The sequence below is a fragment of the Spermophilus citellus genome (genome assembly GCF_964194105.1).
Source record: "Spermophilus citellus genome assembly, chromosome: 2".
Taxonomy (NCBI): domain Eukaryota; kingdom Metazoa; phylum Chordata; class Mammalia; order Rodentia; family Sciuridae; genus Spermophilus; species Spermophilus citellus.
The window spans coordinates 168,804,692-168,820,216 of NC_138183.1; the positions used below are offsets into that span (position 1 = coordinate 168,804,692).

At 36.9% G+C, this 15,525-nt stretch overlaps 1 protein-coding gene across 5 annotated transcripts in view; it reads right to left on the minus strand.

Moving 5' to 3' along the window:
* The window catches only part of ARHGAP42 (Rho GTPase activating protein 42), a 264,319-nt gene that overhangs the window by 184,930 nt on the left and 63,864 nt on the right, over nt 1-15,525 (minus strand). For all 5 annotated transcript variants that reach the window (XR_014020505.1, XM_081281041.1, XM_081281039.1 and 2 more), the window contains exon 2: nt 7,263-7,358. Coding sequence is in view for 4 of the 5 variants with exons in the window: in XM_081281039.1 (XP_081137165.1) it covers nt 7,263-7,358 (96 nt within the window). In the remaining variant the exon portion in view is untranslated. The remainder of the gene's footprint in view (nt 1-7,262; nt 7,359-15,525) is intronic.

Consider the following 15,525-nt stretch of genomic DNA (forward strand, 5'->3'; position numbering starts at 1 on the left):
AAAATAATGAGGGTCGACTGTATGTGACTACATCCAAGTTATAGTGGGCCACCATATTTATTTCACTCTGTAACCTTCTGTGTTGAGATTGTTTTTTGAGCTATTGTAAAATCACTAACCACAGATGAAAGTTCTTGAACTCCTTTCTACTCATTCTAAAATAATAAGCCTTTTGTTAAAGTTATTTTATCCTAAAAGAAGGATGCTGTTACCATCTTATCTATGAAGGAAAAAGCTTTGCTATCTTTTACCATCAAGTCCCAGGAAGAAACATAACAGGAAAACAGGGGCTTGGAACGTAACAGGGAGTCAAAAAGCACTGAACAGATGAAAAAGCAGCAAAAAAAAAAATATATTTAATTCCAGTTTGAAACTGATTTTAATATTTACAAATACTAGAAAGCTTACAAATGTTTCAAATGTATGTGTGAAAATTATGTATGTGTAACTGTGTGTTTGGGTGTGTACATTAATGTATAAACTATTTCTCAAACTTCAGTCCATTATAATACTAAAAGGAATCATGCTAGGCATATCTAAATGAGTACATATTTCACTTTACTCTTTAATATGACTCTAAAATTCTATTTATGTACCTTGAAGTGATCTCCTCCTAGGAAATTAAGGAGGTTTTGCAGGGAGGCTAGTCACTCAACAAATATTAAGCTTTGGCTACAAATAAAGCTGTAAAGCAGTATGCAGGATTAGAAATGTGAGTAAAATTTACTTTTTGACTCAAACAGCACATAGTTTGCTGGAGGAGATAGCCTGAGCACTCTGTGGAAACAGCCTGAGCTACTTTAAAAAAAAAAAAATCATAAAAGAAGTTTCAGGCAACAAATGTATACCAATAAGTGAAAAGACAATTTTTTTTCAGGCTTCTAAAATGACAAGTTTTCATATTATTGTTTTTCATCAAAGCCTGAAAATTTAAAAACCAATTCATTTAACATTTAATTAAATTGTCTCTTTAGAATACTAGATGATATGATAAAAACATCCTTCTCAAGTATCACAGGAAGAAAGGAGTGCCACCTAAAATGTGCAACCTTTCCAGCTGTTTCAGTTCATATGTGTGGGTGGATTCTATGAGGGTGCAAAAATAAGGGTGGTTAAAAAATAAAGTGGATAACAATAATTCTATTGTCCAACAGAGACCTATTAAAAGTAAAGTATGCTTCCTCTGTCAAGTTCAAAAGAAAATGTTATTTATGTAAACAACTTAGGCATTTTGAAATGCTTCACTTTAATAGAGGGCTTCCTGATTTATATAGCCACATTTAAATGGGGAATAAGAGGAGGGTTTGCATGAACTGATGAATTTTCTTTCAATTCCGAATGAGTAGGTACTTTGTTTCCTTGAATTAACAAAATAGCACAAATCTCTTCAATTGTTGTTGATAATGGTATTGTTTTTGGTATACAAATCCAATTCCAAAAATATGCCCGAAAAGAGTTTCAAGGCCACATAAACCTCTCGTTTCTGTCATGATTATCACTTGATAAGTATTAAGAGTAATCTGCATGGATATTTATAGCTTGTAACCAAATTCTGAAGAAAGTCTTAACAGAAGCATTTTTCAATAAGTTAGCAGTTTAATTTTATTAGCTTCAGTTGAAGAAGAAACTGGGTTTTTATTTAAATAGAAACGAGTTCTTTTTAACTAAAATTATTAACAATCTTTTAAATGCATATTCTGGATGTATAATATACCAGTTATTTTTTAATCTAAAACACAAGTTATTATTTCTTAAAATATTTCTACACTACATCAGAATTCCTTCAAAAGACGCAAACTATTGGTTACACCTCCCACCCTGGATTATAGTCTATTTATCATTTGGAAAACAGAATCATATATTTTTCCAGACACCTAACAGATGCATTCTCAAAGTGAGTACATTTATTTGGCTAAATGTTTGTGCATTTGTGCATTTTCCCCACACATATGTTCATATATTTCCATACAAAATTTATCTTTTAAAATGCAGCATGCTCTTGACTCTTAATGACTACTGAACGAATGAATGACTATTAAGTTGTTGCTATGTCTGCATATTTGCATTCAAAACAGAGTAAACACAAGAACAGGAATATAGGAGTTAGGTCAGAAATAGCTGGGTGATTGTCACAAAATGTATTTTGATACAAATTGCCTAATCGATTGCCTCATTTCTCAGCTGAGTTTAGAACTGTAACCTCAGTTGACAAGTGGTAGTGTGTTGCCTATCACTACCACAAGAATGTTCTGTTTAGGTGTGTCTGAAGGAATGAGGTCCCCACCTAAAATATTTACTAGCAAACTGACTCTCCTTCTTGGTAAATGTTTAATCTCTTGAGTGCAAAGCTCATACTGTCCAAGACTTTCCTAAGAGTTGCCCTAACTATCACACAACATCACTGACCAAGCTGTTTATGCACAAAGGCAAATGGACTTTCCAATGGTTTCCAAGATTACACAGAATGAATAAACTTTGCCTCATATTAATGACTAACATTTTAATTGGCAGGTGTTCAGCTTGACTAACAATATCTGATTTTTTTAAAAAAAAAATCTAGACTTGGTCTTATAGTGATTTCAAACTGTAGGCTATAAATACAAAAACGACACAGAGTAAGTTGCATGTTCTGCCTCTAGTATAGGTATAAATTCCAAAGAAATATACTAAGATGTGAAGCTTTCACAGTAATATCTTTGAACTTCGAGATGTTTGAACTGAACCCCTGAAAACAGTGTTTTCAATAGAATTTCGTTTTCTGTATAGATGGCCTTTTGTTTCCTACTAGTAAGATTTAAGGCTATGCACATGATTCATGTTGGAACATTATCAATTCCCATGCAGGCATCTGTATCAGCACTGATGAAATAGGTACTGAGTTTTCACACTGGCATGCATGTTACTGTGTAACTACAGTTTAATAATGGGACATTTTATATCTAATATATCCCTATAAACATATTATTTGAGTAGGATTGAAGTTTATATCAGTTTTTCATCACCCCTCTCCCCTCTACCACCAATTTCGAAACCCCAAGTATCTAGCACTGTATTCCTAACTTAAGGTCTTTTCTCAGTTCAAAAATCCAAAGCAGTACAAAAATGGGGAGTGAGACCAGCTGTGGGAAGTTGGATGGACTCAGCAGGCTGCTTCCCCCTCATCCTGAGCTGCAGTGGGAAGATGAAAAGGAGCCAGTGAACCCTCACCTGTAGCTAATTTATGCTTAAAGAAAAGAAAAGCAATGGCCTCTTGGTGCTCTCAGATGGAAAAGAGAGTGCTAAAAACAGAGACAGGATGCTCCCTGCTTGGCTCTTCAGCCCTGGAAACAAGAGACCTGCTCTGAGGGCCACAGGAATTCCCCACTGGGTCCTGGACAACTAGTCCCATTTTGCTTCCTTCCTAGCCAGCAATGTATCACTGGCACAAAAAAATAAAAAGCAAAAGCAAAAAAAAAAAAAAACAAAAACAAAAAAACAAACAACAACAAAAAAAAACCCAGCAAGCACAAGGCCAAAAGAATATGGTCTAAAGGGCAGGGAAGATTGACAGTTCAGAAACAGTTCTACAAATCTAACAAACTCCCAGAACAGCTTCCACCAATGAGAGAATTATACTATTAGAGTAACACCACCTACTTTTTGTTATTTCACTCAAAAATCTATATTTCATCCCCTTCTACTGCAAGTACACTGAAAGCAGTCATCTTACTAGTCATCTTACTAGCCCTCTAGTTCTTCCACTGCCCTTCCTATTCCCACCACCACCATATCCATCAACAGACTGACTTCACAAGTCATTTTGCACTCACATGGATGACTTAGATGAGCTTTTTTGTAAGTCATCAAGTTTTGCACTTATGTCATCTGTAAGTCTCAAGACTACTCTGGCTGAGAGTTTTAGATATTACTCAATGCTAATAGGCACAGCTGTCTTACTTCATTCCTCTTTCATTAAATCAGAGGAATAAAGAAACAGCTGAAACTGGGGCTTCGACAAGCTATGGTAAAGTTAGCTGAAACTCTGTACCTTCTCATGCAAAACTGAAGCTGATTACGGTACACTGGAGTAATCCTCGCACTTCATCCACACCAGCCTTACATATTAGTGATATATTTCTCCTAGCTCATGGTTCTTGAACAACAGGCTGGGATAACCTCGTAATTCCCCCATGTTGGGAATGATTATTCGGAGTCTTCTATTATTTTATTATTATAGAATGTTTTAAAAACTGTATACAATGTATTTAGAGGCTCCGTTTAAGAATAAGAATGCTGGATGGTGAGGTTATAGGAACATATCTGTATTTTCACATTAGTTGTTCCAGAAATAATTTTTGTTTATAAATCACTTTGTTTGTAGCCAAGGGTGGAGCTCAGCCTATGTTAATGTGCCAGGCATGCATAAGGCCCCAGTTCCCCAGCACTGCAAAAGTTAATTAATTAATTAATTAAATTGCTTAGCTCTGAGTTAGGTTTTCCTAACAAAGTTTTGGTATTTAAAATCAGATTCAAGTACACAGTACTTAAATAAGCCTCCTGATCTAAAATTAGTAAGAAACTTTACTCCTGTATATCATTCATCATCTGATCTCCAAACTATCGTCTAACTTCTTGAGGCCCTTAAATATTAGAAATTAATTTAATATTAATTGCCTATAGGAAGCTTTCTGATCCATCCAGACCTTTCAAAACTAACCTGCAACAGTTGCACAACAACTGTTCATTTAGCCAAAGTGGAAAGAATCAAATAGACCACCGCAAGATCATTGCAACCCAGGAAAATCACCTGACATCTGCCTAGAATACTTAAGAGAAGAGTGACTAAAAACCCAACCTCTGCAATGGCCACAGACATGTGTGATTTCAAGAGAGATTTTAAATAAGATGCTTGAAAGAAATTAAAAGAATATGCATAAAGATATATATTGTCCTCTTAACAATAACAGGTAGGAGATCAACCAGAAGCAATCTGGATGTACTCCAGAGATTATTTCATAAATTCTTGTGTATGAACCTGATGAAATACAGTCAGGAAATACCATTAAAAATAATATCTGTGAAAGCCCAAAAGTATTTGCTACAATCTACTTTCCAAAGGAAAGAACACATAATTTTATGTCTTATTCTATTAAGACAAATATGCATATAATGTGGAAAAAATTAAAGTTTGTACAGAAAATTACATCATTTATTCAACAAAGTAACTTAAGTTCTATGATGAGTAAAGCCTTAGGTTAACTGCTAAAGTTTAAAAGGCTTAAAAAAGAAATAGATCTGGCCTCAAACATCATGGACTTTAGTTTTGCAACTAAAAAAAAAATTATTGTTATATGAATCTTGCATTTTTTAAAATAATAATGTTAGTGTATTATTCTCTTATCAATATATTAAGGCTTTTATCCATTTATGTTGGGGACTAGATAATTATGACACAAATATCAAAAAGCGACAATCAAGGATTGGGTTTGTAGTTCAGTGGCAGAGCTAAAGCTTAGCATATACCAGGCCCTGAGTTAGATCCCCATCAGAGACAGAGATGGACAATGTTGATGGTGCATGACCACTAACACTGGTCTTCCCCAAGCATCCTGTGAAGACAAAATAGTCATTCAGCTTAAGGATCATGTGGCAGGGCTCTCCCCCTTTCCTGGAGACTCCCTACCAGGTAAGTCTGGGCCACTTTTAATTCCAGACTGAGGTAGAAGTAGCTACCCATGATCCCAGAGACCAGCCACCTACCTCTACAGACCTTCAGAATAACAGTCACAGAGGAATGAGCAGATAAAGTCATCACTGGCAGAAAGACCACCAACTTGTACTTAATCATGTACATCTGATGTAAATTCCACACGTAGAAACTGCTTGTCCAAGGACTGTGCACTCTGCCAAGTGATTTTTTCCAGGAGAATTCTTGGGAATATAAGGAAGCTAATGCCTTGGGATGAAGGTGAAACTCGTGCAGCTCATCTTCTCCTGACAGCCCTTCTTTTGTAGGACTTTTGTACTTCTTTCTTTTCACAGCAAATTTTGGACTTGCTACCAAGATTTTTAAAACTAATAAAACACATTGTTTGGAAACATACATAACTGGTAAAAGTATAGGAAAAAAAATAAAAGTCATAGAAAGGAGAGGAATCTGATTGTGGGAGGTCTAGAGGGTGTGCTATTCAAGTATGATCCAGGCACCAGCAGCACTGACATCACCTAAAAGTCTATTAGCAATACAGAACTGTGGGGATACAGCTGAAAAGTAGAGTGCTTCCCTAGCATGCCTGAGGCTCGGGTTTAATCCCCAGTACTGCAAAACAAACAATCAAAAAAAAGAAATGCAGACACCTTCCACCCAGCGTTTATTGAATCGAATCTGCATTTAATAAGCTCTCCAGGTGTTCCATGTACACGTTAAAGTGTGAAAATAACTGTTCTAAGTACTTGTAATTTGTATTTTTATACTTGGAAAGTGGGCACACTTGGTATTATTCTCTAAAATCTCCACATATATTTGGGACATTCTTTTAATTATGAACCACATCTCTAATCCAGCCTATAAGAGGACATCACATGCACAAACTGGTAAGTAGCAATCTTTAAAAGATGGGCAAAGAATACTACATGAACCTCATCTTCAAACAACAAAATCTCAGATATAGATAAAAGTTTCAAGATCACATAACTGAACCTCTGCTTTTACAGGAAATGAATCTGTGAGATTCAAAAGGAGTATGCCTTCTCTAGGGTAGGATTACTAAATGACTGTGGCAAAATCAGACTAGGGCTCAAGTCTCCTAATCTGCAGTTATGTTCTGTGTCCTGCCAGAAACCAGTTTAATACATCATCACTAATTAAACATGATTTGTTTTCTTTACAAACAAATGCTCAAGTTAAAAAGGAAATCCGTATTAAGAAAAAAAAAAGTAAGATAACTCTTAAAACCTGTACCAAGCATATTTAATAGTAGATGCCCAATACATGTTTGGTTGAATTAATGACTTACTTTGAGGCAAAGACAAACATTGTTATCCAGATTTTCTCAAGAGGGTTGACCCAGGTTATAGGCTGATAAAGTAATTTCCTTGTGGGAAAAAACAGCCTTTAAATTGAAAAACAATTTATAATATTTTTCCACAACCCCCCTGCTCAAAATCACCCTTAGAGTTTTATAGAGGTTTATTATTTAGGTGTGTGGATTCGTTGGAGCTCAAAGAAATAAATAAGACTTTTAAAATCATAACTTAGGATACTGAGGAATGGTAGTACTCACCAATACTAATTTCATCATCTGTTTCAGCATCACCAATACATTCAAACTGGAAGTCTTGTAGTGACTGGGAAAATTTCTGTACTGCCATAGACAGATCTGCAATTAAAATACATGAAAAAAGGTGATAAGGTGAGGAACTATGGAATACTGAAGAGTTTCCACATGTACTATCATGTAACTTTGATCCTAGTATCATATCAACCAAGGCTTTTAAAATACCAGTTTGGTGCCAGGTACAGTGGTGTAGGCCTATAATCCCAGCAACTTGGGATACTGAGGCAGAAGGATCACAAGTTCAAATCTAGCCTAAGCAACTTAGTGAGATTCTCAGCAACTTAGTAAGCAGCTGTCTCAAAATAAAAAAGACTAAGGATGGTAAATCACCCCAAAGTCAATCCCTACTATGGGGGAAAAAAACAGTTAAATTAACTAATCTAATTAAAAACCAGTTTGGCAAACTTAAGCTAAATTAAAGACACAACTAAACAAACATTTTAGAAATTGGATCTACCCAGCTCAAAGAGGATTTGCCTCTTGAAAAAGAGTTTTGGTGCCAGAAGTATATTTTATGGAAGCCAATTTATCAAATCAAGGAATTAGCCATCATTATAAATGGACTATTTATGAAAAAAAAAAAGGAAGGAATGTCACTGACGTTGCCAGTGGGCGAAAAAAGCCAAATGTTGATTAGAAAGAATCACTAATGATATGCTGTACAGACTGTGGTGAAGGTAGGAAATATGTTTTTAACCAATAAACTACTAGCTAAATCTAGAAGGTGAAAGGTGCCCAAAAAGTTTATTTACAAATACCTTTGTCATTTACAGAGACTCAAGCTAAACACACTCTCCTGACTCTCCAAAAAGACACAAAGTCTACCACAACTCACAAAAAGAACTCTTTAGTCCTAGGCAGAAAAAAGAAAAGCCCAGAAAAGTAAGACATAATCCTTGAAAGGCCAACAGCCTAGGATGTACCCCAGTGGGGTGATTCAGAATGCACAGCCCCAGTCTGGAGCCAGGCTGCCTGTGTTGAAATCCACCACCCCCACATACACTTGCTTGGTCTGTAACTTTGGCAAATTAGTTTATTCCTGGGGGCCTTTGTTCCATTCTGCAAAAAACATAATAACAATGGCATAACCAACTCATAGGACAGTTTTCAAGATTAAATGAAATAATCATTGCAAAGAATTTAGAACAGTGCCTGGCACTTAATAAGCAATATTTAAATTTGTTAAGAAAATTAAAAATAACAAACATCCAGTGCGACAGAGAAACTTTAAGGGTCACGTTTCTCAGAACTATTCAGACCTTTTATGCTTACCCTGTTAAAGATGTCTACACCAGTAATAAAATGTATTTTTTCTGGAATTTACTCTATACTTCACTTAATAGCGCCTTCTTGCATGAGTTCAAGTCAAATACCTGAACCCTTATATTTTTTTTTTATTGGTTGTTCAAAACATTACATAGTTCTTGATATATCAGATTTCACACTTTGATTCAAGTGGGTTATGAACTCCCATTTTTACCCCGTATACAGATTGCAGAGTCACATCAGTTACACTTACATTGATTTACATATTGACATACTCATGTCTGTTGTATTCAGCTGCCTTTCCTATCCTCTACTATCCCCCCTCCCCTCCCCTCCCCTCCCCTCTTCTCTCTCTACCCCCTCTACTGTAATTCATTTCTCCCCCTTGTATTATTTTTCCCTTTCCCCTCACTTCCTCTTGTATGTAATTTTGTATAACCCTAAGGGTCTCCTTCCATTTCCAAGCAATTTCCCTTCTCTCTCCCTGTCCCTCCCACCTCTCATCCCTGTTTAATGTTATTCATCTTCTCATGCTCTTCTTCCCTACTCTGTTCTTAGTTACTCTCCTTATATCAAAGAAGACATTTGGCATTTGTTTTTTAGGGATTGGCTAGCTTCACTTAGCATGAACCCTTATATTTAACACAGGCAATAGGAACTGATAAAGACACTTTCCTTGATCAGTTTTGGTCACACTTATCTGAGCTCTCTTCCAGTAGGCCTCCACCAAGGTTTCCATCCTTACTGGGTCTACATAGCCCACTGCAAGAGTCCTGCTAAGTTAGTTTATAGAGAATCCCCTACCTTCAATATCTGCTCTAATTCCTCAGCCCCCATCTTTGATGTATAATCCTTTGCCAAGACTTGATTCAGCTAGAACCACCCTTACCCTTGATGCCTTTTCTAGGTCATTTTTTATCTACAAACTCCCCCCACACACACACCTGCTCTAATGGGGCTATAAATCCCCACTTGTTTTTGCTGTATTTGGATTTGATCCCAATCTCTCTTGTCTATGTTAAAAGTCTTGACACCTATTGTGATAGTCTTGAATAAAGTTCTTCCTTGCCACTCTAACAAGTGCCAGAATAATTTTTTTCTTCACAGAACCCTTAAGGCCCCACACCTCAGGACTTAATGTGACAGTCCAAGGATCTGAAAGTCGGCACTTAAAAGAGTTAATAGGTCTCTGAACAGGAAGATTAACTTTTGCACCACTATGATCCAAGGACCCATCAACATGCTCTCCAAGGGCAACTGTGAAGACCAAAGGCCCTCAAGCTTCAGAGGCTGGTTGGTTTTATTTGTGTTTGTGTGTGTGTGTGTGTGTGTGTGTGTGTGTATGCATGCACGCCTGCATGTGCTTTGTTTTTGCTAATTTGTTTGTTTCAAGCAGGCATTGGGTGTACTGGAGAGTTTGGGGTTTTTTTGTTTTTTTGCTTTAAAAAATGTATCAGGCCGTAGAAAGGAAGCTACTGGCAAAGTAATACCTCCTCTTACAAAAGAGGTAAAACTTTGGCATCAGCTATGCATTCTACATGAGAGGTACTTTCAATTCAAGACAGCAGGTCTGCTTTAGACTTTCAAGAAGAAAGATGAAGAGAGCCTCCTTAGTGAATAATTAGTCAATGAGAAAAACAAGGGCTTTTTCAGAACTAGACTTCACCAATTAGCTGCAAGGCCTTGGACAATCACTCATCCTTCCTGAGGTCATTTTTCTTATCTATACAAAAGAGGATGAATACTTATCTTGCAGGCCTGTTAGGAAGACTATATGAAATATTTGCTGCTACATACTAGGAAATTCAATGAATGACATCAGTCATTATCCTTCAGTCCAGCTCACATAGGTAGCAAAGTTGACTGGGCTTTCAAAGAAAGGCACTGTGCAAAAGTGTGCATTTATGTGACACAGTATACTGCTCTAAGGATAGAGAAATCATAATACCAATATCCAATATTATGAGAAGACAAAGAAAGAAAGCTATTCCTAGGAAATTTTAATCCAAGCTATATGTGAATACTCTGAGACTGGGGGAAAGTGCTCTATTTAACATCATTTATTTTTTAATTTTTTATTTGTTTTAATTAGTTATACATGACAGTATACTGCATTTATGCACTCTGATATATCATAGATATTTCTCATTTTTCTGTGTGTACATGTTGTATAATCACAACATAACAGTGTCACGCAGTCACATATATACATAAAGTCTGTTTCATTCTACTATCCTTCCTATCCCCACATCCCCTCCCCACCCTCCCTCTTCTTCATCTAAGGTAACTCTATTCTTCTCTAGAGCCCACCCCATGTTGTGAATTAGCATCCACATATTAAAGAAAGCATTCAGCCTTTGGTTTTAGGGACTGGCTTATTTCACTTAGCATGGTATTCCCCAACTCCATCCACTTCCTGGCAAATGCCATAATTTCATTCTTCTTTAAAGCTGAGTAATTTTCCATACATCACTTTATTTTTACTTGTACAATATAAAGAAGGCCTATGCTCTACTGGGTTTGAGGCTAAAGATGCAATTCCTACAGCAGAGTTGAGGCAGGAGTACATAGGTAGATAAAATATACAGAGATCCTGTGATGAATACCCTTCCTTCTTTTTCCCCTCGTCACCACTAGGAGTCTTTCTGAGCCGGCCTCAAACTCAAATGAGCTATTTGGACATTCTTTCTTTAGTGAATTCCTGACATAATCCCTCATTTTTTCCTAGCCTATTCTTTACTGGATAGGGCCTCCTCAACTGAGAAAAGTTTGTAGCTCTGTCCTTTTACAAAGACCCTCTGATCACACTATAATAATTCCTATCCCCAAACAGGAACAGAGTAGCTCACTTACAAGCTACCCTTTCAATATAATCATGGGACTAGAGTATGAGCTCAGGAGGCAGAACCCTGATTGTATCAGCAACCAGTGGCATGATTAAGTTCCAAAACCTCTCAGTATCTACATCTGTTAAGTGGAACAGAATCCACCTCTTGGGCCATTGTGAGGAGTGAGTTAATACAAGTAAGCAGGTAGAATACTGCCTGACACCCAGGAAGCACTCAAGACATGTTGGCTATTTCCATTTTAAACATCTCAGAAAAGTGAAAGTTGTCACGAAGGTGGTCTGGTAGACTTTAGATAACCCTGGAAATTACTCTGGAAAACAGTCTGTTGATCACAGTTTCAAATTTTCTCTAGGTGCCCTGCAAAGCAATCAAGTTTTGAAGGTGTTTTTACTCAGTAGGTCTGTGTAAGAGGTAATTCTGTATTTCAACAGTGGATGAAATCAAGAATGCATGAATGAGCCCCTCACAGTCCTGAAGATGACAGATAGGATTATACAAGAGAATATGATTCTCAACCAGTTCAAATGATAATTTCAAAATAGGGGAGGTTTAAAATACATGTTGCTCCACAGTTCAGGTGGGTGAGGCAAGAGGACACAAGCTCAAAGCCAGCCACAGCAACTCAAAAAGGTCCTGTATCAAGTTTAAAAAAAATTAAATAAAAAGGGCTGAGGATATGATTCAGTTGTAAAGTGCCTCTGGGTTCAATCTCTGGTACAAAAATAAAAACAAAAAACAAACAAATATGTTTACAACTTCAAGTGTATTCTGGGTTCTTGGTCTTCTTTCTATATATTCTCATTTTCCAAATGCCAAAGTAGTGATGAGCACCAACATACAGAACTTATGTTTTCTGGCAGAAACACAGTTCAATCATACAAAATGAGGACTCTACCTTATGCTTTTCATCTTGGCTCCATCTCCTACTGAGTGTACAATTCTGAACTAGAAAGCCCAACATCTTTCATTAATTTAAAAATCACATGAGCTGGGGATGTAGCTCAGTGGAAGAGCACATGCTTAGCATGCACAAGGCCCTGGGTTCAATCCCTAGCACTAAAGCCAAGTAAAACAAATGACATGAAGCACACTATTCCCTAATTGCCTGGGTCAAGTTTCTACACTATAATCAGGTGCACGCACACACAAAAATACTGCTTCTTACCCCTTTTAAATAAAATCAATTCACACTGTGATATAAAGATCTAATGAAGTTTTTAAAAGTTATTGTTAAATTGTAAAGTATCACAATAAATGATAGTAAAATCAATATTTTCTCTTAAATAGAAAAAGAAAAATTAAGTGTATAAAGTATGCTAAGCATGGAGTCCAGTTGAGACAGGTGTGTTTTCCAATTTCTATCAAACTATTAACACTTAGAGAAAAAACTCCCTGGGCTGGGGATGTGGCTAAAGCAACGATGGCTCTCCTGGCATGCGCGGGGCGCTGGGTTCGATCCTCAGCACCACATAAAATAAAGATGTCGTGTCCACCGAAAAATAAAATAATAATAATAAAAAAAACTCCCCACCAGTTGGAACCACCAGTCACCTTGTAAGCTGAAGGTGTAGGAATAACATTCATTTACTCTTGAGAAATATCATGCATGGTGAAGATGCTGCAAGTATCACATAAACCAATTCTTCCCCATTTGCCTAACCTGAAAGTTAACCACAGATGTCTCCACATGTGTTCACACTGTAACTTGAGAGAAATTATACTGGGCTTTAATTATTCAACAATATTTTGTATCAAAGAGTTAACCTGTAGCACCCATGATTAGATGATGCTAATGAAACACTAAAACTCCATTTCATAAGAAGAATATAAAACACCTGGTAAATATTTAATTATAACTTTTCTTGTATATAAACTTAAGCATTGAGGTCTACCTATTATTTTACAAGTGTTAATGGATTTACTTTGACAACGTTTGCTATGGAAGTAAGCTATATTTATGTGGGAACAAGTATAACCAGTCAGTCCATTGGTATAAGGCAGTTCTTCCTGAAATTCAGTTTCTCTGGGATTAGATTTAAGCAAGACTCACAGGAGCAGTATGTATGGGCAATACATAATGTAGTTATCATCTTCACACTACTGTGTACAAGGCAGACACTCTGAAGCAATGGGAACACAAAGGGGAAAACAAGACAGAGACCTCCTCAAAAAAGGGTGTGGTCATACAAGAGTGAGAGGCCTGGAACTAATCACATCAGAAGCTGTCAGTAAGTTCCCCCAGAGGTTAGCAACAGCAGCAGCACAGATGGTGCTAAGGATCTTATATAAATTAACCCCTTAATCCTCACAACAGCCTTAGAGCTAGATATCATCACTCTTATTTTACAGATGAAGCAGTTGAGTCACAGAAAGGGTAAGTGATTTCCCCATGGTAGCACAAGCCAGTGACATACCAGAAGCAGAATTTTACCCAGGAGCAGCTCCAGAATCCCCCTCACCTTAAAGTCAGGTGGGAAATAAAAAGTTCAGTTCTGTACTGATGTGAGGTGGAAAGCCTCTCAGAGGAATCAGAACAAAGACTTGACAATGTAACCATGTACAGCAAGGCTAGATGGATGATTTGTTCATAATCTTCCAAAAGGCAGCTTCTACGTACATACCCAACCACAACCCAGTGAGGTGCTGGCAATTATGTGGAACAAGTTATTCCACTTCCTTGAAAAATACTCTTCTTTCATGCTCCCGAGTCAAAGTGGCCCCTTCTTCAAGATCTCTTCCAAGCCCCAATTTCTTCCACAAAGCTGTTCCTGATCCCTTCCAACCTGACATCACCTCTTCCTTCTCCCTGCCCAACACCACCTTCTGGTGCTTTCTCCACTTTATCTTTCATCTTGGTTACATGTAAACCAAATTTATCTATCTTATTATAACATTATATTAAAGGTATGGAACATTACCATCCGTGAATACTGCCCAAGCATCCAGCATAATTTCTTATAAGCAACAGGAACTCAACTGTTGAAACCCTCAGTTTCTGAAAGACAGGTAAATACTTACAGCTCCCAGATGCCTTTCACCTCCCTTTTTTGAAACCTTTCACATTCTTGGAAGTACCTAATGTGGCTTTCTTAACCACTTGTAAAAGATGGGTTATGTACTTCCCAAAATGATGATGGTGACGGTGCTGTTGTTTACTACTGCATGTTTTACAATAAAGATACCAAGAGAGTTGGTAAGAGTTTTTTATTATTTCAAAATTCTTACATTCTTTATTCTAACACAAAGCTATAAAGACTAAATTTCTGAAAAGTTAAGTAATAACTTTTCCTGAGTCAGAGAAGTGTCACCAACTTGGACAGGTTTTCTGCTTCCTAAGTTAGATATTCTTTTGTGGTATACCATAGTTAATTCCTATAGAATGAGAAACATTAAGGCAGGAAGGATGTGAGCCTTTAGACAACATTGAACTACTTCTCACCTGTTGTAGAAATTCTACATAAGACGTCTTTGCATTGAACTGTATGGGAAAGCAGTGGCATGCTTAGTATGGAAGAATCTAGCAGAAAATGTACAGAAAATGTACATTATGGAACACCATACTGAAAGCCAGAAGAAATGCATGCTCATTCCTGTACTTTCTAATGCCACAAAATAACTGAATGATGTTTTAAGCTTCTTAAAGATAGGTATATATTCTTTGCCTCAGAACATGAAAGATGCATGGGGAGGGTGGGACAGGGCAGGCAGGGGGGGGAAGGAGGAGAGAGAGAGAGAGAGAGAGAGAGAGACCAACTGCCAAAGTGTCCATAATGTTAAGAATTCAGTATAGATAAATTACTGAAAAGCTTAAGATACTGGAATGCCCACAAGTATAACCACAACCCTTAATAAAAAACATACAGTACATTACATAGCAGGATATGTCAAGGAATTACCAAATAAGTCTTGGTTTTTAGTAATTGCTGTTATGCTTTTAGTGTTCTTTCAGAACTACAAATGTCAGATTGTTAGATGGAGAAGACTCAGAAGAAAAGAATTCTGGGCGTGGCACAAATGAGAAAAACACAATGAGAACATTTCTATGGTCTTTTGCTTGAACACAGTTTTAAAATCTCAACTTGTTTATTTCTTAT